This window comes from Coffea eugenioides, chromosome 7 (genome assembly GCF_003713205.1).
Source record: "Coffea eugenioides isolate CCC68of chromosome 7, Ceug_1.0, whole genome shotgun sequence".
Taxonomy (NCBI): domain Eukaryota; kingdom Viridiplantae; phylum Streptophyta; class Magnoliopsida; order Gentianales; family Rubiaceae; genus Coffea; species Coffea eugenioides.
This window is the reverse complement of record NC_040041.1, coordinates 9,571,771-9,593,851: the sequence shown is the minus strand read 5'-3', so window position 1 is coordinate 9,593,851 and position 22,081 is coordinate 9,571,771. Positions and strand designations below refer to the sequence as shown.

Genomic DNA, 22,081 nt, shown 5'->3' with positions numbered 1-22,081 from the left:
GAACCACTAGGAGTAGCTGCGGCTAAAGAACATTCTGAGATGCTCGGTAGAAAAGCATAAAAAATAGCCCAAATCCCAAAATATTAAAAGGGTGAAACTGAAGAAGACGAAAGAGGAGGCATTGAAATAAGCATAATCAATGCGCAGGCATTTGGGCATTAACATACAAACGCTTGGTTATTTAATTGAGGCTATAATGTCAAAGAAATGGGGTCTTTCGGACATGAGCTCGGATGAGAGGGGAAAGGAAGAGGCATGGAAAATCCCAATCCCTGAAGCTGAAAGGGGGGAAATAATAAACCCATGTTTATGGCTGTTAAATTCAGGCATAAATGACAGCAAAATAGTGGAGTTCACACCTGAGAGAGGATGAAAAGACAAGCTGGGGATCAGGACGGTAAAGCTAACAATATCATGAGACAACATCCAAAGAATACAAAAACTAATACCCAGATGCAAACATGAAGCTATCCGGAAAGCTCATGAAACATTAGGCAACAGTGGCCAAGAACAGCGGGGAAAAAGGCTGTTCAAGTTACAGATACAAACGGTTGTCTGTGAGAGCGGCCAAGACTCATTTTAGGCAATTTCAGTCAAAGCGCGAGTCCCAAACGGCTGTCTGCGGCTCAAGAGCTGAACGTGTGCTGTGTAAAGGCCATTTCAGTAATTACACAAACCCATATGCTTATATGAGTTGTACCAAAAGCAACAAATGGTTCCAGATTAATTGCACATACCATAAATACCCAAACACGCAACCACATTTAAAGTTTTAAATGTCTATAAAGGAGGCCATTTCGGTTAATATACCCAATCACACTTACTTGTACCTTCAGCTTGCAAAACACTTCATAATATAAGGAATTCCCAAAAAGTCCCTACCTATGCGGTTGAAATTCAACCTACTCTTTGATCAAAACTCAATCTTATATAGTATAAGGATACGTAGGGTAGGCTATCTTTTCTCTTTTTAATTTTTGCACTTTTATATATTCACCAAAAGAGAAAAAGGATATCCATATATGACCCGTAAGAAAATTCATGTACACTTTATACCAACAAAAGATCAAGACGCCCCTTCTCACCTTCTGATGCGACTTATTAATTGGTTGCACGATATTCGCAAGTAAACAATCAAGCTGTTCTTGTTCAAGGAAGTTTTAAAATTGGTTTTTAACAGCATCAAAAGTTATCTAATACTGTTCTTGTCCAAATATATTTGCTTACATCATCATTACAATTTTCAATACACCTTTTTATCTTCCCAATTACCTTTTTATCTCATATACATCACATCACAAAAAGTGTTACAGTAAAAATATCTCAAATAACTTACAATCCAAACACACTAACTTAGTACTATCTCACCTCAATTTTTTTTTTCCTTTTATTTCTGTCAACAAAATTTTGATCAATTTGTGTGGACCCTTCTACTTTGTTCGGTTTTTGGGTACAACCTTAGCATGATTCAATCGTTCAAAAGCGGGAAAGACTGCACTTATTTCAAAGCAATGGGTCAAAACTTAGCCGTGTTATCATCCCGGTGCAAAGTTGTTTAATTTGAGCCTATTGAGACTAGAGTAGATAGAATAGTGTACCATTTTTCTTAAATCAAGGTGGAAACCCATATAGTTGAATGGAATATTCAACAATTGCATTTCCTGGGGGTCCATTAAGCAAAGATAATTATAGTTATTTGAATACTTAAAGTTTTAAACCATTATTAAGAGGACAATACAACCAAGAAAAGAACGTTAAACATCAAGGGTCCCTAGATAAGACCGGAATGTTCATTCTCGCAAGAAAAAAATGGCTTCTACAGAGGTGCAGTTGTATATTTAGATAGTATTTGCAAATTGCAAAAGACGTGGGGATACTGAATTACCCAAAAAGAGAAAAAGAGGCAGATAAATGGTTTTGTCATTTGGAACTTGTATGACCTGTCGATATAAACTATGGCCAATTTGTTCATAGGCGCCTGGCCAAATAGAACTCACAGATTCCTATAAGGAAAGTACTAATGGATTATAGTCAGAAATTAATTATGGTGAGTATAATAATGTATATTTTGACAATAATTTGTTTGCAAATGGGTGAATTTGGAGCCTTCCTACTATCGATACCTCCAATTTGGGAATTGAGGGGAAATTGTCTCTTATGATCACAAGAAAAGAAAAGACATACAAAAGTATTTTGTTAATTCGTAGGATTATGTGTTAATAGAAATGAAATATCGGCCCCATTTGGCAAGTGAGTTTTTTGGATATTTGTCTAAAATTTTACTGTAACTTACTGTAAAAGTTGTAGAAAAAATTTTTGAAATATGTAAATTTTTGGATATTTTGAAATGTATAGCTTAAAAATTTTGAAATTTTTTTTGAGATTACTGTAATTAAAGTTGTTAAAAAACTTGTAACAAACAAATTTGGCTAAAAATTTGCTTGTCAAACAAGGCCACCCTTTTTCTTTGTACAGAACGATGATTTATCTTTTTTTTTTTTTGTAAGAAAAAAGTTTAGATGCATTCGGCTCCAATCACCATTACGAACCATATATAAGTCGCTCAGAGTTATTATATTGATAGTGAGATTTACCTACTTTCTTATCTCTTTTCTTTTTAGTAAAAGAGGTCTACTATAATGCCAATTCGGCATTCATTCGTTGGAAACTAATTCGCAGATAAACAATTCACCATTAAAGAATGCTTATTTTGCTCTTTGGGACACTTACTTCTCAATAAATATTCATTCATTGGCTTTTAGAACTATCCGAATTTTAAATTTTTGTCTACACTTGGGAATTTGCACTGTAGTACAAAATAACAAATGGTGAAAAGTTGGCAGGACTGTAAAGAAGGAAAAGGAAAGAAACAAAACAAAGACAGACGGCAATCTGAATGGTAAAACAATTACAAAGAAAAATTAGTATTAGTTTACCAGATCAGCTCCCACTGTCCTATGCATGAGCCCTGACTGGGTCTTCCAGTCAAACACCTTGAGCCGACTGCAAAATTTCAATATCTAATTAAAATACGAAACATTTGCCAGCATGCGCTGCGCTGCCCATCGTGAACAATTGGACTCTTATTTTCAAACCTTCAACGGTCAACATTCAAATACTACAACGTACATCGCTTTATTATTCTCGTCTATGATTTTGAACAATTCCCTCTTTTCCCCTACCTATTCCTACCTTTGAGTCTTTGACCTCAATAATTTGATGCCCGTATAAAAACGCTGATTCTCGTAATACACACGCAGAAAACACAAACGAATCACCTAACCCATTAAACCTTCATCGTCCTATTTCTTTATTGCAGAAGCATACATATATATCCAACTCCCTCAAGCAATCCGCCTTATATGTTATCTTCTATATTGTAAACTTCATTGTGAATAGGGCGTTATCTGGCCTATTCTTGCAAGCAAGCAAGAAATCACATTATTACAATTTGTTTTCTTTTGCTCTCATTGATTTGGTGTAGTACTTTCAAGCTTCAGCATGATCTTTTCTTGGAGACACAAGAGAGCAAATCGCCGCGGCCAGGCTAGGAAAAATGAGGCTTTGGAGGGGAATTGTGACTTAGAACTCACGATTCCAAAACATTTTCAGTGCCCGATTTCTCTTGATCTAATGAAGGATCCTGTGACATTGTCAACCGGGATCACATATGATCGAGAGAACATCGAAAGATGGATTGAGGCTGGCAATCAAACTTGTCCCGTGACGAACCAAGCCTTGAAGAGTTTTGATCAAATCCCAAACCATTCCATAAGGAGGATGATTCAAGATTGGTGTGTTGAGAATAAATCTTATGGAGTAGAAAGGATACCAACGCCCAGGATTCCGATAACCCCTTATGAGGTTTCGGAGATCAGCTCGAAGATTGTAGCTGCTACAACTCGTAAAGATGGAAACAAGTGCCAAGAATTGGTGGGAAAGATCAGAAATTTGGCGAAAGAAAGTGAACGTAACAAAAAACGCGTAGTCGAAAATGGAGTTGGCTATGTTTTATCCTCTTCATTCGAGACTTTCGCGGGCGATTCGATGGAGAAACACGAAGTTTTACTAAAGGAGATCTTGTCTGCATTGACATGGATGTTCCCACTTGGGATTGAAGGCCAATCCAAGCTAGGTTCATCGGCGTCCTTACGTTGCATTGCATGGTTTTTGCACGGCGAAGATTTATCCACACGACAACATGCAGTAATGGTACTCAAAGAGTTGCTTGCAAATTCTTTAGACCATCAAATTTCCGATGGACTAATAGAAATTGAAGGCATTTCTGAAGCTTTGTTCAAGATTTTGAAAGTCCCAATTGGCCCTACAGCCACAAAAGCTTCTCTAATGGTCACATATTACATGTTACAATCTGAAAAGAGTGAGAAGTTGGCATCAAGATTTGTTGAGATGGGCTTGGTTTCTTTGGTGGTAGAAATGCTTGTTGATGGAGAAAAAAGTACATCAGAGAAGGCGCTTGGAGTTTTGGAGGCCATATGCAATTGGGAAGAAGGAAGAGAAAAGGCGTGCAGCAATGCTTTGACTATGCCATTGCTGGTTAAGAAAATTTTGAGGGTTTCAGAAATGGGTACAGAATTTGCCGTCTCAACTTTGTCGAAGCTTTGTAAAGAGGTTGAAGATGAAAATCCTGTGATTGAAGCATTGGAAGTTGGTGCTTTTCAGAAGCTTTTGGTTGTTTTACAAGTTGGATGCGGTGAAAATACCAAAGAGAAAATCACTGAACTGTTGAAGTTGATGAATCTTTACAGAAATAGAATAGATTGTTTTGATTCATTAAGCGGTTTCAAGTATATTCAGAGGCCATATTGATTACTGAACTAGATAATTTTTGCAGAAATTAGGCAAATGTATAGGATATACAATATATATATATATATATTACACTACAGTTATACATCATTGTAAATTTTACTGATTCTTTGGCCAATTGATCTGGTGCTGAATTTTCATACGATTTAACAATGATTATTGTGCCTGCGAAACAATTAAAATTTCAGATTGTTTCATTTTTTTTTTTTGGTTTCCCCCTCAAACTTTATTAAATTATTAAAGTTTTTTCCTTTCCAACTTCATTTTTCGTGAATTCTGGCGCAGAAGTCATAGGTTGACTGCTGGACTATTGCCAAAATCCGGCATTGAATAGTTGTATATTATTAGTTGGACGCAAACAAGCGAATTAAAGTAACTGATATCGTATAGTTTATTGGTTCACTTTTTCTATTTCTTCTAGAAGAGTAATACTATCCCCAACCAGGCAACCATTCGCCTGAATTCAATCTTCTTAACTTAGTTTAAAAAGATTAATGTCAAAATTTTTTTATATAGAAGTGTATGAGAAGTACAAGTTATGCTAATGTCTAAAGCTAAACGTAATTTTCTTTACTTGAACTTAGGATCATAACACCATTTTAATGTACATACATGAAAATGAAGTTTCAACCATTTGCTCAATTCCCTCCCAAGAACCACAAATGAAATTAAAGAATAAAAACAATACACTATATACAAATGATTTTTAATAAATTATAGTTGAGGGGGCCATTTGATGAATACTATTCCATTGGTGATATAGGAGGAATTTCATGATAAAATATACGGTTCAGGCCTTCAGGGAGCCTTGAGGTACAGTTGCAGGGGTAAATTGCAAATTCTACAAACTTGCAAAATCCTAAAATGGTATTTTAATAGTAGTAGATTTATCAATCAGGCCATGTAAAGCAGGAAAATGTTCACTTCAGGGGTCAACTATTTGAAATTTTTCTAGAAATATTATACCAGTCCCACCATTAACCATTCAACATTGTTGTCGAAATTGAGGGGCCAAAAAAAAAAAGAAGAAAAGATGACTCTTCAAAGATAACTACATGTAATAGGAATCCTATTCCCTAAGACCATGTGGTAAGTTCACCTAATTTAACTAAGGAGCATGAAACTTTAATGTACGTTCACATTGAGGAAATAGTTCAACAAATTTGATAAATTAGCTAGCCCGTCAAGAAAAGCAAGGAAAAACCAATTTGTTAAAATTTTTTGGCTAGACAATTAGTTACAAATTTATAGCTAGAGGATAATCTGTGCATGATTTATGATGTACTTTCTGTCATTAGTGCAAATTTTAATGAACTTATGATGTTTTATCAAAAAGAAAAAAGGGATAATCTTATTGCAATGTGTAGTTTGCGACAGGCCATTTGGGATTTATACCATGTTGAGCACATTAGCTAGATGTTGCAATGACCTGCATAGTAATTTCAAGCCCCTAAATTCATGTTTTCTCTCTTGGATCAAATTATTTTGAAATCACACACGACAATACATTTGAAGGAGGACACACGTATTTGGTTTCTTGAAAACCTCATTCAAACTATAAATTTGGTGCCGGCCTGCCTACCCACGATGGACGTTGAATCTCTTAAGATTTCTAGCTGCTATAGTGACGAAATTAATTTCTAGAAAGGTTGCAGTTATTTTTCTAAAGCTACTCCTTTAGTTGCTGTGTTTCATTAAAATTGATCTATTTACTTAGTTATTTAATTTTGTTTTCACAAATAGAGGTTCCTTTTGTGCAGTTGGCGTGCCTCAAGAATGGAAAAGCAAAATAACGATGAACCTTGTTCTTGGTTGATTATTTCACCTTATTATGTGTTCTGGTTTTGAATAATTAGTGTTTTTTTTTGCTTGGTTTTGTGTTCAGATTTTAGATCTGTTAATAGTTAGCTAAATCTGATTATTCTATTTAATTATTTTTTATAATTAACTTTTACAAGATTTAAATCAAGGGAGAACAAGCCCCAAATCTCTTCATAGTCCATCTTATCAAGTCTAAAGTTGAGAATGGAAGCTCAGGATACCACCAATTTTGGGCCTCCATGTTCCACATGTAACTCCAATATTCTTGGGGATACCATACTTCCAATAAACTCGGGGATCATCTTTGGAGGTCCCGGATACACCTTACCCAGGAATGGAGGAAGAGGATAATTGTGGATCATCTTAACCAGTAAGGACAATAGTTAGGTGATTATAACGTATTTGATTCGGCTCTCGAACTCTTCCCTTTTTCTATTCTCTCTTGTAAAGTTTAGAGTCTTCGCTTGGATTTTTTGAAAAAAAAGAAAAAGAAGTGTTGGGTAATTAATATTATTCTCTTTTTTTTAGTAAAGAAATTAAATGGAATATTTCAAAGGGTTAAGTCTACTTAGTACAGTTTCTCTCATTAAATAATCATATTTATTTCTTCACATTGACATACTCTTATCTAATACTATGTTTTTGGAGGCATCTTCTAACTAAGTGGGGATCTTTTGAATACTATGAGCTGCAGTATATAAGTTTTTTATTACATTTCTAATACTCTTCCTCTTAAGGGTCAAGAAATGCTTTAATAATAGGTTAATCAAAGGCACCCTTCTCCTAACAACTTCGTAACATTCCACGCTGTGAATTAAGAAACACCTTTTAACTTGGTTAGGGGGATTTTAAGACTAAACAGCTGTAGGAAGTCTGAGCCATCATATATTTATATAGCTAAAAGCTCTTAGCTGAGCTCTGGCATTGATTAATCTTCTTTCTTCTCTTCTGTGGGTTGAAAAGCCTTTTGGCATTCAGAAAGGGTTTATCGTTTGACTTTTCAGAATCTTTACTTTTAGCCCAGATTAGATCTTACATTTTCAGTTGTCATCACACAAGTCTAATGTTGAATTGATGCATCTGGATCAGCAATTCATTAGGAATGAGAATACTAGTAGATTATTAGCCCACCAACCTGCAATGAGTTTCATCCTCCTTCATGGGACACACTCATAAATTGCCCAAAAGCAAAAGGGGTTTCTGACTAATGAACAGAACCAATGGTCAGAGGGGATTTAGCAGTCACTTGGATCAATCAAGAAACATATTACTCCCTCCTTCCTCCGTCCCACTTTGACAGTCCTGTTTTTCTTTTTCGTCTGTTCCAAATTATAGTTCACTTTCCAATTGAAAAATGTAATTATATTTTAATTTCTCTAAAATACCCTTATTCAATGCAGATTGTTATTAGTATAAACTACCTTATTTAATATAGATTGTTAACCTACCCCATTTAATACATATAGATTTAATGTGAAATAATGTAAAATGAAGATCGATTCTTTCTTGACCATCAATTCAAGTTTCTATGAATAATTAATATATAGTTGTACTCTATTTAATATAAGGATATTTTAGGAAAATAACAATTTAAATTTATTTTTCCAACAAAGTTAACTATTTTTCCTTAAACTGTGTGAAAGAAAAACTAGGACTATCAAAATGGGACAGAGGGAGTAATTACCAAAACAAAGGAGAAACATAAAAACAAATCCCATCAATCCTCGTCAAATAATTGCTTAAAAGCAATTACTATTTCTTTAATAACCAATCAAAATGCTAAGATACAAGTCAATTCGTACTACATGTGTATGATCGATCCACAACATATTTAAGCATATAACTTCCCTAGTCATAATTCATGGAATATTTAAGATATAGTTGCTGGTACTAAACACGAGTAAACATCTTTGAATTTTTGTTTTTGGAAGCCACTTGGAGAATTACTACTCCACTTGGAGATACTTAACATAGGCCTACAACTTCAGTACTTTAATCCAAAAAAAAAACCAAGTAAATATATTGGAATTGAAGCCCTGACAGGCATGTGGGTTGCTCCGCCAGATATGCAGTATATAACGCCTTTCACCTTGGTGAGATTTATTATCACTAAGATCTAAACATCTAAAATGGGAATAAATAATTGCACAAGTGTGGTTCACATCTGACTGCAAGAAACGTCTATGTGAAGATGGCATTTACTAAACCCTTACAAAAAATGCTATTTTAAAAGAATGGAAGAGGGAATGAGCTAAAGAAATGCTTCCTTTGCATCTATAGACTAAACTGTTGAACAAAAGCCCTAGGATTTTGAGCAGTTAATGTCTGAAGTTGGACTTCCTTGAGCATCAAAAGTGTTGACTTTCTGCCATTTCACTACCAGCTACATTAGATTGTATATGACAGAGTGATCAGTGCTGAATCAGCCTAATTTTTAATTGCCACTTAAAGCAGAGAATGTCCAAATGATCCATGCTTAAGCTAACAATTGGTTGCATAACAGGGGCAATGCTGCAATATCACTCAGCTGATTAAGAGATGCGAAGACTTCTTAAATATTATACAGACGATAAGACTTAATATGAAGCTCCTGGGAAGCATGCAGACACTTAGTCACCAACTCTATAACAAACATCAACAGTCATCTTCAACTCTAAGCAATTAAGGTAGCAGGAAGATTTAGCCATGGATTCCCCTCAAAAGTCCAGGCCACTCTCCTTCAACATTTTCTTGCTTTACCTATTTTTATCTACAAATCTTCTAACATATTTTGTCTCCACAAGACTGCATTCTTCTTCCTGTACTCTAAATTCCAACATAGACACTATTAGTACCATTGCTACCAACACTATTACTGAACCCATCATTAGTCAGCATGCACAGCAAGATGAGACGCAAACAACTGCAGACCTTCCAGCGGAGTTCCTTGCTTTCACGTCTCCACAGAAGCTCCCCTTTGGATTCAACACAAATTTCAACTCTGACAAAATGATACCTCCAGTTGGACATGCTTGCACCCTCTTTCCTGATAAGCTTAGTCGATATATGTCGTACAAAGTCAACGGGTCCTGCCCTGATGATGAACTCCTGGCCCAGAAGCTTCTTCTGAAGGGCTGTGAGCCACTCCCACGCCGCCGTTGCCGTCCAGCTGCCCAGAAGGAATATGTGGAACCTTACCCTCTTCCACAAAGCTCATGGACCACACCATCAGATTCATCTGTTGTATGGACTGCATATTCTTGCAAGAACTACTCGTGTCTCATTAATCGAATGCATACTCAGAAAGGTTTTGATGATTGTAAAGACTGTTTTGATCTTGAAGGTCGAGAGAAACATAGATGGGCAGGAACAAGCATCAGTGACGGCCTTGACTTCTCCATAGATGATGTACTGGCAGTAAAGAAACCTGGCACCATTAGGATAGGGCTGGATATTGGAGGAGGCGTGGCCACATTTGCAGTAAGAATGAGAGAAAGGAACATAACAATAATAACGACATCCATGAACCTGAATGGTCCTTTCAATACTTTTATAGCATCAAGAGGGGTGATACCTTTGTACATAAGCATTTCACAAAGACTACCATTCTTTGACAACACATTGGATATTGTCCACTCAATGCATGTCTTGAGCAATTGGATACCAACAACACTGCTTCATTTCTTGTTCTTTGACATCTATAGGGTGCTTAGACCTGGGGGACTCTTCTGGCTTGACCATTTCTTCTGTGTTGGTGATCAGCTGGAACAGGTTTATGCACCTCTAATAGAAAGCATTGGGTTCAACAAGGTGAAGTGGGTAGTAGGGCCAAAACTGGACCGAGGGCCAGAACTCCGTGAGATGTATCTTTCAGCATTATTACAGAAGCCACTAAAGAATTCTTGGTGATTGTATTAGCTAATTTATTACATGTTGATCAATTTCTCATTTCTCTCACTCGATAATTTTCTTTTTTCTTTCAAATTTTGAAAGGAAAAAATTTTTGTCCACATTCCTACTTTTAATTTATGGCAAAAAGTAAAGCTGCAGATTAAATACAGTTCCAAGTTAATTCAGCAGATTATGTCTTCTAGGCTCAAATTTAAGGGCCTCTTGTTGTCTGGAACTTCTCACCTTCAAATGAACCTTTTTATTCATGTAAACTAACAGTTCAAACACCAATTTTAATATAGATCCTAGATCTTTCTACCTTACATACACTTCCTCTTTTAATTTCTAAATCTTTTGTTTATTGTGCATATCTGACAAAATATAATAGCACTAGTCTACTCTGTCATGTTGGCTTACTTGGATTTCAAATATGAAGGCTTACTTGAATTTCGAGTATGTATTTGATATTTAACATGTAATTGCACCTCAAGATTTCCCTTCAGATTATGTTGAAAAATGTCTGACATTGATGGGGCATTCTGCCAAAAGAATTAAAGGGAAATAGCCCATTACATTTACACATAACAAATGATTCAGCATATCTATCCACCCTTTTTCCTGCTGTAGCGAACTCTTTGTCCATCAAGGAACAAAAGAGAAGTGGATTACAAAAGGCGGCTATCCTGGCTTGCAATCTACTTAAAAGGGCACACAGTAAACCATGCCTAGGTTAATGAAATGGACAGGCCTACACATATTGGGCATTTAGTTCTGCAAATATTTCTATGCTTGTATAAAGATTACATAGACATGTTGATCTCGAATGCAAAAGAATACCGTTTGTAGCACTTGCTAAATACCTTTGCAAGAGAGAAAGAAGGAACCAGTAGCTGTATCTTCCAAACTAGGAATTAACTGGATAACCCCTATTGAAATGTAAGCTTGTTAATTGAACCTGACTAATATGTTAATTTTCCAAACAAAGTAGGGGATTTTTAAATTTCCACTTTATCTACTGCAGCATAAATTCAACCTACACTCACTAACATGTATTTCCTTAAAACTCTAGACTACTATATGCAGCATGTGACAGACTCACAGAATGAAGCACATCTGAACTTTTTCACGGGTTAATGGTCTATTGCCTGGTACCTCAAGTTGTCATGCGGCTGAAAACTTATGTGTGGAAAGGAAGTAAGCTGTCCTTAGAGTCCAGCACAGCTTGCCAGAATGATAGATGAAAAGGACAAAGTCCCAAAAAAAAAAAAAATTTGTTCTGGAGTATTTGCACTATAGCCATTTTCGCTTGGAACATATTTCAGATATGGAGTCAAATGGAGAATAAATTTTACTTGTGAGACAGGGCCACGCAAATATTGAGCTTAGTTGATCACTATTTAGTCCCAGTCAGGATCATATCTCAAGGTTAGCTTCTCATAGCTTCAATTATTGTTCCAGCCATACAGAAGCAATAGGAAAAAGGTTATAGTTTTGCACCCGCTGCCTAGTTCCAGCTCAAGAACAGAAGAGGAGGATTGCTGTAATAATTGCCGCAGAAAGCTCATTGATGCAAACCATTACTCGTACTGCTCCATTGCTTGTCAGGTAAAATTGCAAGACGGACCCAATTCATTCAACAAGTCTTTCATTTTGTACAATTTTCTCATGTTATGTACATAAAAGTTTCAGATAGAGGTCTGCTCAAGAGATTCATATAATCCAGAATCTACCTCCCATGCACTCGAAACACCACCAACAGAGGCAGAGCAAAGCAAACAACTCAAAAGATCAGGCTCAGATAGGAGTAAAGGAATACCAAAGCGGGCACCTACAAAGTAGAGAGGATCTTTTGCTTATGTTTCTTATCATAACAACATCAAAGTAGAACCATAGTTTGAACTCATCTACAGGCTATCTTTTGGGAATGTCCCTTCAAAACTTTATATGTATGGATCCGATTTCAAGTTTGTTGCGGATTCGCTTTCCTTTTTATAAGTTCTTAATTGATGAGGCACCATGGAGATGCAGCCTATTTACACAAATTTTCGTTTAACTATCGCATCAGTCTCAAACCACCCAAAAAATCAACCTTTTCCACAGTCCAGCTTAATAGGATATTCATGAGAACTAGAGGGCTAAAAAAGTTATGAATTTTCCACAAATAAAATTGAAAATCATCAAGAAATTCAGCATTGAAAATCATGATGGCAAAAACACTCCTACAACTATCTAAACCGGAACGATATAATAAATTCTTAAAATAAAATACAAAAAAACCAAAAAAAAAACATTCTAACCCGGTATGCAGCTCCCAGAAAACTAGCGAACTTGAACCAGAGATGGGACTTTTATGTATACTTCATTCCTGGGTCATCAGGGATTTTGGTAGGAAGCGATGAGAAACGAAGAATTGAGCTTGGCAAACTTTTTTTTCTTCTTTTCATTTTCTCGCATTTTTCCTTTTGTGTGTTTAAACTTTAATGGGGAGCTGTCCAAAAAAAACGTTATCACGAGAAAACAAAGGCGTTGGGAGTTATAGCTAAAAGCGTGTCGACATGCGTTTTAGAGCTGAAGTCACAATGGAAAGATTACTAACAGAATGTAAAATTTGATAAGCACATGTTATGTAGAATGCTGATTCTTTTTATATTTAAGAGATAGGTTGCATTTTTGTCTGCAAAAAGTTTGAGAGGATTAATGTTCTAACCAAAATGCCAAAATTGGACCTGTAACTTTTATGTGTTGTTTCTTTCAAAGTGCAAAAAAGAAGCAAACAGTAGTAATGCTATACAGAGCAGCCTAAAAGAATCGAGTGATTAGAGTTCTGGATCACAAAATGTTGGGAAAACAGTAACATAAACGTGCAAAAGAAGAGTAAAAGATTCAGATTTTTTTTTCAAGCAAAGATCAAGAGAGATTATTATTTTTAAATTCAATGAGATACAACCCAAAAGTAGCAAGTCATTTGCTTTGTAAATTTCCATTCTTTCCATATACATGTCTAAACAATGATGGTCAGATGTACAGGACTTCAGTGCTTTAGACCAACTCCAAGCAGGTTTCTGAACCAGTAGTTCAGGATCTTCTGTATATGGGGAACTAAAAATGATTCACCAACAGTATACAGTGAATTTTAGAACTAATCACAATTGAAAATGGGAAAATCTATGTAACTTTGAATTTCTAATTGTCTATCAGAAAGAATTTGTGCACGAGGAAGAAAGATGATCAAGGCCTGTAGATCACTAGTCCTCATCAGTTACTTTCTATTTGAAAAATCTCAGAACCACCAAAATTCAGCAAAGCAGCCTCTGGGTAGTAGACATATGATGCAGCAGGGGACACCAGAGCTCCATAAGGTTCTAGCTCATAGCTTGGCTGTGCTGCCCTTGATGGTGCAAGTGAAGTGCAACATGCATCACACACAAAAACTGGAGGGACAGCTTCAGAATCCTCAATGCCGCAGCAGCGTGTATGCTGCCATATCTCACACATGTCACATGAAACCATCCTCTCACCATCATCATCCTGAGCACCACACCTACATCTGACTTTCCAGTTGTCTGCTCCACCTTCATACCTCAGATCAGTTTCCAGATTCAGTCCGGTACCTCTTACCCAAAGTTCTGTACCAGACTCAAGAATGCCAAAGAGTACCTCTTCGTCACTCATTCCCTCAGTTTCTATGATATCTGTTACCAGAAGATGTTTCATGATGCAGTAAGTGTCCCTCATTGCACTCTGTATAGCTATCTTTAGATCCCCAATGGTAGAATGCAGAGGAACCACAATGTACTCCCCCCTTGGGAGTTCCCTAGTAAGTTCAGTTTCCATCTCTGTCAAACTTGGCATTAATCTGCAAGTGAATCTAAGTGCGAGATCTTGCTCATCCCTGAATGGCCACTCCTTCACAAAGTATTTGCTATTCAGAACTGTACCTGCAGCCAATCTCACCATGTCCACTTCAGGATAATCGAAAAGGATATTATCATACAAGCAAGAGAGATCACCAAAAACATCATTTCGTGGCACCGTATGACAGGCCTGAACTGCCGCTGGAACTTTTCCTTCACCAAATTTTACACCATTCTTAACCTCCTCGATTGTGAATTCTAGCTTTCTTGTTGCTCTATTTACCATCCTCCTGACTATGTAACCCCCAACAACCACATTATTCAGTGATTTCAGTACGTAATCAATCAAACCTGTATCACCTATTTGTTGGCGAGCTGCATCTCGTACCTCCTGCCTGTTCATCACAGAACTCCTGAATCTGTTTGCTGCTTTCTTCTCCCTTAAAGCATCAACAATCACATTAGCTGTAAACTCCAATCTTCTAACAGGCCATCGGCTATCCCAATTAGCAGCAACTGCAGAAAATTTCCGGCATTTTGCTGACTTCTCCTTTTCAAAATGTTGCTTAAGAACAGCTTTCCTCTCAAAATAACCTGAAGAAACTAACCGTGCCATGGCAGTTGATTTAGCTGCATTTCTTCTCATTTCAGCCCTGGACTTGAGAACAAGCATAAATCTGAAGAGATCACGCAAGGTGATCAAATTGGTCTCACTCAAGTTTCTGTAGCAGTGAATTATTTCCTTGATTTCCTTGCATCTATCTGTGAAATCGAAATCACGAATCACATCATCAAGTTTCAGGGAGCTAAGAAGTTCAATTGCTCTTTCATAATGATGCTCTCTCACCCCAAAGCTGCCATGGCAAAACCGATATCCCCATCTACCAAACCAAGGATGTCCATAAGCAACACCATGAAGCAACCTAAGATCCATCATATGCTTCTTTGAAACATCCTCTACTGTGATTTTACTGCAAAAGAACAGAAAAGAAGAGGTAAATTTGGTGCAATTCTCTGCTCTCCAAACACGCAGATTTGGCTTAATCTGCAGACTTTTTTTTTATTTTTCAGATGAAGGGTTATATGAAAAGCATTCTGCTTAACTCAAAAGAACTTAGCTGTTCAGATAGAGATACTTAAAAATAAAATAAAATATTGTGCCGACTGCATCACATGTACATGGTAGCGCAGTTGGGTAAAGTTCTCAACTCTTCGACTATCAGACATGGTGGCACAGAGGAAAAGCGCTCAACCAGGACAATCAGATACTGGAGGGATAATTATTTAAACCAGAACAAAACCTTGAATGTCTGAATATAACCTTTGGCAGGCATTAGGTTTAGCATTAACTGAATCCTATTTATGCTGCAGGACATGTATGCAACAGGGGATGTGGAAACCAGAAACTAACAGCCTAACCAAGATTTTGCAACTGCTGATACAACCGTCATGTCGTTGAAGAAAATAAATTAGATCTACCTCAATTTTGCACTCGTCTTATAACTTTGAATGGGAAGTGAGCATACTGATATACTAAAAATCGTTTTTGAAAGAAGAGAAAGGAGTCTGGAGAATAATGATAAACTCAATTCTATTCTTTGTTCCCCTTTCATCCACCCTGAACAAAAAATCAATTTGGTTTTCTACAATCCAGAAGCCCCAAATGCAATTTTTTTATTTTCAAACAATCATACTGCTATTGTGTGTAGGTCCTTAAGCAAGTATGTAAGCCTCCTGAGGATGCTTCTAACAGACTGCAAATAGCTGAAGTTTGGACTCCTCAACAGTTCAATCAGAAGCCAAGGGGAGGAAAAGTAGAAAAGTAGAGCAGTGAGCATGAAGCTTACAGAATACATCCTCTAATTCTCACTTGTATGCATGTAAGCACAGTATTCTACAATTTAATATGGCCAAAGTTGTTGTAGAACCATCAATGATGACTTGAATGACTACTACTAAAAAGACTATCATAAAGCAAATGAAAATTCTTTCTCCAGTAAAGGAGTACAAATTTTATCAAGATGTACGGTGCATCTGAATTTGGAAGATGACCGAAAATAGTGTACTAACTTTAGAGTAACCTGTGAGGCTACATAACCCAAAGTCAGTATTACTGAGACCCCCAAAGTGCAAAACATTTAGGCAATTAATGGGCAGATAAACCCCGGAGATGTAATCTGGAGGTGTTTCACAAAATACATCTTCATTTCTAAACAAAGATGATAATTACATGAGCTCGGCACCATATAATGTTGTTAAATGAATGTCCTGCTAGATGGATTATAACATTTAGATTCAAGTTTAGTACAATCACCAAAAAAAAGCAGCATTTTAGGGTTCAGATTACTAGAATTGAAAACCATAACTTCTTATTTCCTATTAATGTGGGAAAATAAAACAATCAATTAATACTACCACAAATAATTCATAAAATTCAAATCCGTTGCCTGAGCAAGATGAATAGAACAACCTTACATCCAAGACAAATATCATCAAAAGTTAATTTGATGAATTCAAGACATTTCGTTACCTAGCTTGTAGATTAGAGCAGATTCTGTCCCAAAGATCCATTATCTCTCTTCCGCATAGCTTCTTAGATCCACCTTCAATCCCATTAATGCAGAGAAGATGTCCAAATCCATTGCAGTGAATCAACCCATGCAAGAGATGGGTTTCAAGATCAAAAGCATCTCTTCCCAGAGGCTTATTCCACTTCCCATCAACTGGTATTATCAGATGATACTTCCTTCTGGACACAAAATGATGACTCCACCCTGTAATAATCACAAAAAATAACGTGTCCCATGTTCAAGAACCCCGAGAAAATTGCAGTTCCAATCCAAAATTACAAACCCAGATAAAACTCCCAAAAAACCCACTTCAAAATCATCAAAACAAGCAAAAGGGAAGCTTTACCAGCACATCTGCAGTGATCACAAAAGGGACTGAGGGAGTGCTTCACATGTTCTTCAATAGCGTAGAGAGGAACCACAAATCCCCCATTTTCATGAACCAGAAATGTGGACCAAATTGACATTCCTTCCACTTTATAGTCCTGAAGCTCTGCACACTGTTGAAGGAAAATGCGAATGTTGTCTCTGAAAGGGCCATTGAGCAAGATGGGGTAGCCAGGATCACCAAAAGTGTGGAATCCATAGTATTTTGGGATGCCTTTTCTCATCTTCTGGGCTTCAAGATTTGATTTTGACATTCTTGATGAGGTTTTAGCTCATGACATTAATGAAAAATGATTGAGTTTTCTGAGATGAATTCTTGAGGAAAACAGAAGCAGTTCTGGAGCTGGATTTTGTTGCAGAGTTTAGCAGTTATGACAAGTGGTGAAGTCAGTTATTTGGCAGAGTATCCTAATGGTTTGTTAGTTATTTGGCGCGGTTGATCGGATGGCTTGAAGTTTGAAAACAAGCCCATTATGACTGAAATGGATCTCTTGAGCTGGGGTTTTATTCAATACTTTTGATGGTCAATCTGATAGATTGGGAAAGATCCTACGGTGGCTGTAGCTCTCCCGCGGTGCCTGTAGGTCTTCTATTCTGATGGCCGAGGGAATATGTGGGTCGTCGATTCTTTTTGCAATTGAAATCGTGATTACGATGCTGCAGCTGGAAATTGTGCCGGTGAGATTGATTAGTTCAGTGATTGACACGCGTTCACGAGCAAATAATTAACATGTGTCCACGAGTAGTGGATAAACGGTTATAGGTTGTTAGGTTGTTTTAGTTTGGGAAAATCATCTTAAATGTTTCTCATATATTCTTCAGAAAAAAAATGTTCCTTAATATATCGTCAAATATATTTTTTCGTCATTCATTTTTAAACTATTAAATTTAAATCCATTACAAATTCAAATTAGTAAATTTCAATTCCAACTTAAGTTTTCGACAACTTTTTTGTTTGAAAATTATCATGTGACTCACATTCAATCATTTTTTATGTACAAAAAATTCATATCCTACTTTTTTAAAGACCAAAATAAATATGGATTGGATCCGATCCTACTTATTTGAAAAAAAATGAATATAATTCAGTTCAAATCCTACTTTTTTAGAGTTAAAAATAAATTTGGATTGGGTCATATGTTTAATTACAAATGGGATTTAACTATTTTTGCTCTCAAGAAAATGACTATGTATGAGCCACGTGATGGAGTCAGGATAAAAAGTGGTTGAAAACCTCAATTGGGATTAAATTTTACCGACTTAATTTTGAAAGGGATGTAAAGTTATCATTTTAACAATAAACAACGAAAATTTTTATTTGGTAAAATGTGACAAACATTTTGAACGATTTTCTCTTTCGACTTTGTGTTTTCTTGATTTCACTTGCTAATTTGCCATTTTGGTGAATTGGTAGTATAAGTTGTCTCATGGGCAATGCTTGTTGGTTCTATTAAGAGAAAAAAGGTGAAATATTCAATTCCTGTTATCCACGTCGCTAATTAAAATTCCCATGATTCAGTAAGTGTGATTTCCATAATCCCATTTGCTCTGGCTCCATGACCAAATTAATTTGTTTTAAATTTCTTATAAATTTCACTTGTTATATTTAATATGTGAGTTTTGAAAGTAATTGGTTCGAGTCTAATGAAACTCACTCGAGCTTTAAATTATATCTTTTGTTATATTTATTAGTGTAAAATATCTATCATACCCTTGTTCAAAATTATATAAAATATTAATCTATATCATTTGAACTCGATTCGACTCAGTTCGACTATACTCAACTGAGCTAAATATGATCGATTTCTAGTAAGATAAAACAAAATTGAACTCGAGTTCAGGTATGTTAACTCAAGTGGATCTTGATTCAACTTGATTATCCCCCTAATTAGAGAACATACTATACCTTTAACCAAAAAAAAAATGCATGTTAACAATGCAAAGGGTTCTTAGTTATTAAGTGAGATAATTTTAGGCATTGATAGACTACCAAAATCCTTTGTCCCATTCCCTAAATGTTACTACCTAATAATGCAGATATAGAATTTACGTAAAGAACAAAACAAATTATGAACTTTACAAGCTAGAACTTTAGCGGTATACAGGAAGGTGTTTAATTCGAAATTATGGGGAAACTACCAATGCAATTTCTTCTTTGTTTCCGCTTTATCTCAATGCAATCTAAAATAATGCTAGTGCAAACTACTTTTTAAGTGTCGACATTTCCACTGTCTAATCACAAGGTAATTTGATCTCCACTTATCCTATTATATCTTAAGTATTTTGTTTAAAAAATTATTGTCAGTTTGTGTATCTTGAACCACAAGGTAATCAATCAAAGATGATCTCTCTCCAATGGCCAATAATACTACTAACTGGCAAAACAGGTTCCATTTCTCCTCCTGAGCGACAAAGTTGCCAACATTATGAAGTCATCACATTGGGTGGAAAAGAATAATTTACCCATTCCAGTCAAACAAGCACTAGTGGACTCCACGTTATCTTCAGAGAAAATTCTTGCCTTCTTGGATCTTCTTTCCTCCATTTTAATAGCGTCAATGACCGTTTCGAAACGCAGATTGACTTATAGGTCGACTTGGGAACCAAGTCACTCGCTCATTGATTGCCAAAAGTTCTGTCATAAATTTCAACCCTCCTCTTTCTTTTCTCCAATCATCATTTGCATCTTATCTTTCTTATTCTTGCTTCAATATATTTGAGATTAGTTGATCTTTTGATCGTCAGACTTGGCAGCTTCTTTAAACTATGAATTCCCTAAGAACTTTTTGCTCATCTATTCCCCTCTTGGGATATTTTCTCAGTAGTCTTTTTCGTCAGATCACCGATATGAGCTCTGATGAAGATGAGGAGACAATGAAGAGTACCATCGCCAGAGCACAGAATGTAGCAGCCCAAAAGCATTTTCAGCAAGTTCAACACATCAAAGCATTTTGATCGTCGGTCGAAGTTTCCTTACTTAGACTCAAAAGTCATTGGGGGTACTTCGCTGTACTACTATATTATAATTTGCCTCCTGGAACCCAAAAAGGCTACCATCCCAATAAGAGATTCGACTTCATCATCAAGGGACGAGGGCTTGTATTAATCTTGTTTTTCTTTTTGTTGTGCTTTCATTTTGCATGTAGATAAAGATCTTGGACATGATTCCAGTTTAGTAAGTTTTAGCTTATTGTACTTGAACTGGCAAGTTAGTTTTTTCACTTGCAGACCTAGTGCTAGTAAGGTTGTTGTATGCTTCTTCCTTCATTTTCTTTTACTGGGATGGTAATATATCCTGATCTTTTGATTGTGATCCTGCTAAGGATAGCATGATGAAATAGCTTCAACAACTTATCAGATTTCCCCAGTTAATTCCCAAGAAAAGCTTACTTTTTTTTTTTTATACTTGTATTCACCATGATATCAATTGATCAAGGACTTAATTTTTGTTACTTCTATTGCTGCTATGTTGTTGTCACTGCAAAATTGAAGAGTACTTCTAATGGAGGCACAACGCTCAAGTGCCTCATCCAAAACCCCATTCCAACCAGATGAACTCAGCATGCACTTGAAATTGATTTTGTTGGCTAAAAAGATGCTTATGCCGGAAAGTGGTGAAAAGCTAGAAGGAAAAACAAAAAATTCTCCACTCACTGAACAAAAGGATGGTGATTACATATAAAACCAAAGCACTAGTTGCACCCCACGAATCAGAATCGATCCTTTTGGTCTCTTCTTTCTGTCAGTTTATCAAATCCCAACAACATATGAGCCCTGCGCCGTCTAGCTGCCGTGTCATGCATTAAGTTGATAACTAGTAGAAAAGTAGGATCTAAATTTTTTTGGTCTCCAAAATTATGCATTCACTTTCTTTTCCTTTACTGGATATTTTAACTTGCTACAGAAACTTTTTGTGTATTGGTTTAGTTTTTTTTTTTTTTTTTTTTTGAAGCATGGTTTAGTTTTTTGTTGTGAAAGACTGAAATCAGATACATGGTTAGTACAGGAGGGTAATATGCGTGGCGAGAGCAAATGAAGATATATTGAGCTTATAGTCATAAGAGTCCTCACTAAATATATTTATTGAGAAGATACTCATCACGTAGATTCCACGCAGTATAACGGATGCTGAATTGTACGGTTGTCAATAACAATTATTTGAAATAATGTAATATTTTTTGAACAATGTGTAATTTTACATGAGCTATTTAGAAAACTTAATAATATATACGCAATTATTACATATGAGATCCATATAAGCAGTAACGGAATATCACATCTATGTTGTAAGGATGTGCAAAAAAATTATATAAAATTATAAAATATTTTAAAAATATTATACCATTTAGAGACGGTTCGCTGCATATATGACATAATTAATATTTCAAAATTCAGGGGGTGTTGTGTAAGTATTTTGCCATTTCTGCATAGGACGCAGACACTTGTAAGGATTCATGGAATGGGCAAGCCTTTCAATAGTCAACTTTCTCCATTTGACCTATCCTGATAGTTTTTCCAACAATAGAGCGGAAGAAATTTTTAAACCTAATCCTCAACCCAACTCAAAAGGCAATTGCTGACTTTCAAGTTGGACCAAGGGACTTAGACCAATCCTGATAGTTGATTTGCAAACTTCGTTGTCATGGGGTGCCATTTCTTGTTCTTGTTTAATCCTTTTTCGTGCTATTCAATTAATTTGACAAAATGTCACTGCTTTTAAATTCTTATACTTGTCTTTTTTACACTTCA

General features: G+C 36.1%; 3 protein-coding genes across 3 annotated transcripts; 2 read left to right on the top strand and 1 right to left on the bottom strand.

Moving 5' to 3' along the window:
• The first annotated feature begins 3,314 nt into the window (after positions 1 to 3,314).
• Positions 3,315 to 4,909, top strand: LOC113778561 (U-box domain-containing protein 21). Its single transcript, XM_027324002.1, has one exon. It carries the CDS (start codon positions 3,502 to 3,504, stop codon positions 4,828 to 4,830), a length of 1,329 nt encoding a protein of 442 aa, XP_027179803.1. The 5' UTR covers positions 3,315 to 3,501; the 3' UTR covers positions 4,831 to 4,909.
• A 3,940-nt stretch (positions 4,910 to 8,849) lies between these two features.
• On the top strand, positions 8,850 to 12,344 carry LOC113777512. Its single transcript, XM_027322624.1, has one exon. It carries the CDS (start codon positions 9,337 to 9,339, stop codon positions 10,537 to 10,539), a length of 1,203 nt encoding a protein of 400 aa, XP_027178425.1. The 5' UTR covers positions 8,850 to 9,336; the 3' UTR covers positions 10,540 to 12,344.
• Positions 12,345 to 13,776: 1,432 nt separating this feature from the next.
• LOC113776820 (PHD finger protein MALE MEIOCYTE DEATH 1) lies at positions 13,777 to 17,586 on the bottom strand. Its single transcript, XM_027321877.1, has 3 exons — positions 17,292 to 17,586; positions 16,906 to 17,149; positions 13,777 to 15,346 (listed from the first exon to the last, which is right to left on the bottom strand). The coding sequence occupies exons 1-3, from the start codon at positions 17,584 to 17,586 to the stop codon at positions 13,777 to 13,779; spliced, it is 2,109 nt and encodes a 702-aa protein (XP_027177678.1).
• Positions 17,587 to 22,081: the final 4,495 nt, after the last annotated feature.

What these genes read in the sequence shown, in the direction of transcription:
- LOC113778561 (XM_027324002.1), top strand. Translation starts at nt 3,502, where the DNA reads ATGATCTTTTCTTGGAGACACAAGAGAGCAAATCGCCGCGGCCAGGCT.
- LOC113777512 (XM_027322624.1), top strand. Translation starts at nt 9,337, where the DNA reads ATGGATTCCCCTCAAAAGTCCAGGCCACTCTCCTTCAACATTTTCTTG.
- LOC113776820 (XM_027321877.1), bottom strand. Translation starts at nt 17,586, where the DNA reads ATGTCAAAATCAAATCTTGAAGCCCAGAAGATGAGAAAAGGCATCCCA. An exon ending in TGATCACTGCAGATGTGCTG is followed by an intron (nt 17,150 to 17,291) that starts GTAAAGCTTCCC and finishes TGATTATTACAG; the next exon opens with GGTGGAGTCATCATTTTGTG. An exon ending in TGCTCTAATCTACAAGCTAG is followed by an intron (nt 15,347 to 16,905) that starts GTAACGAAATGT and finishes GTTCTTTTGCAG; the next exon opens with TAAAATCACAGTAGAGGATG.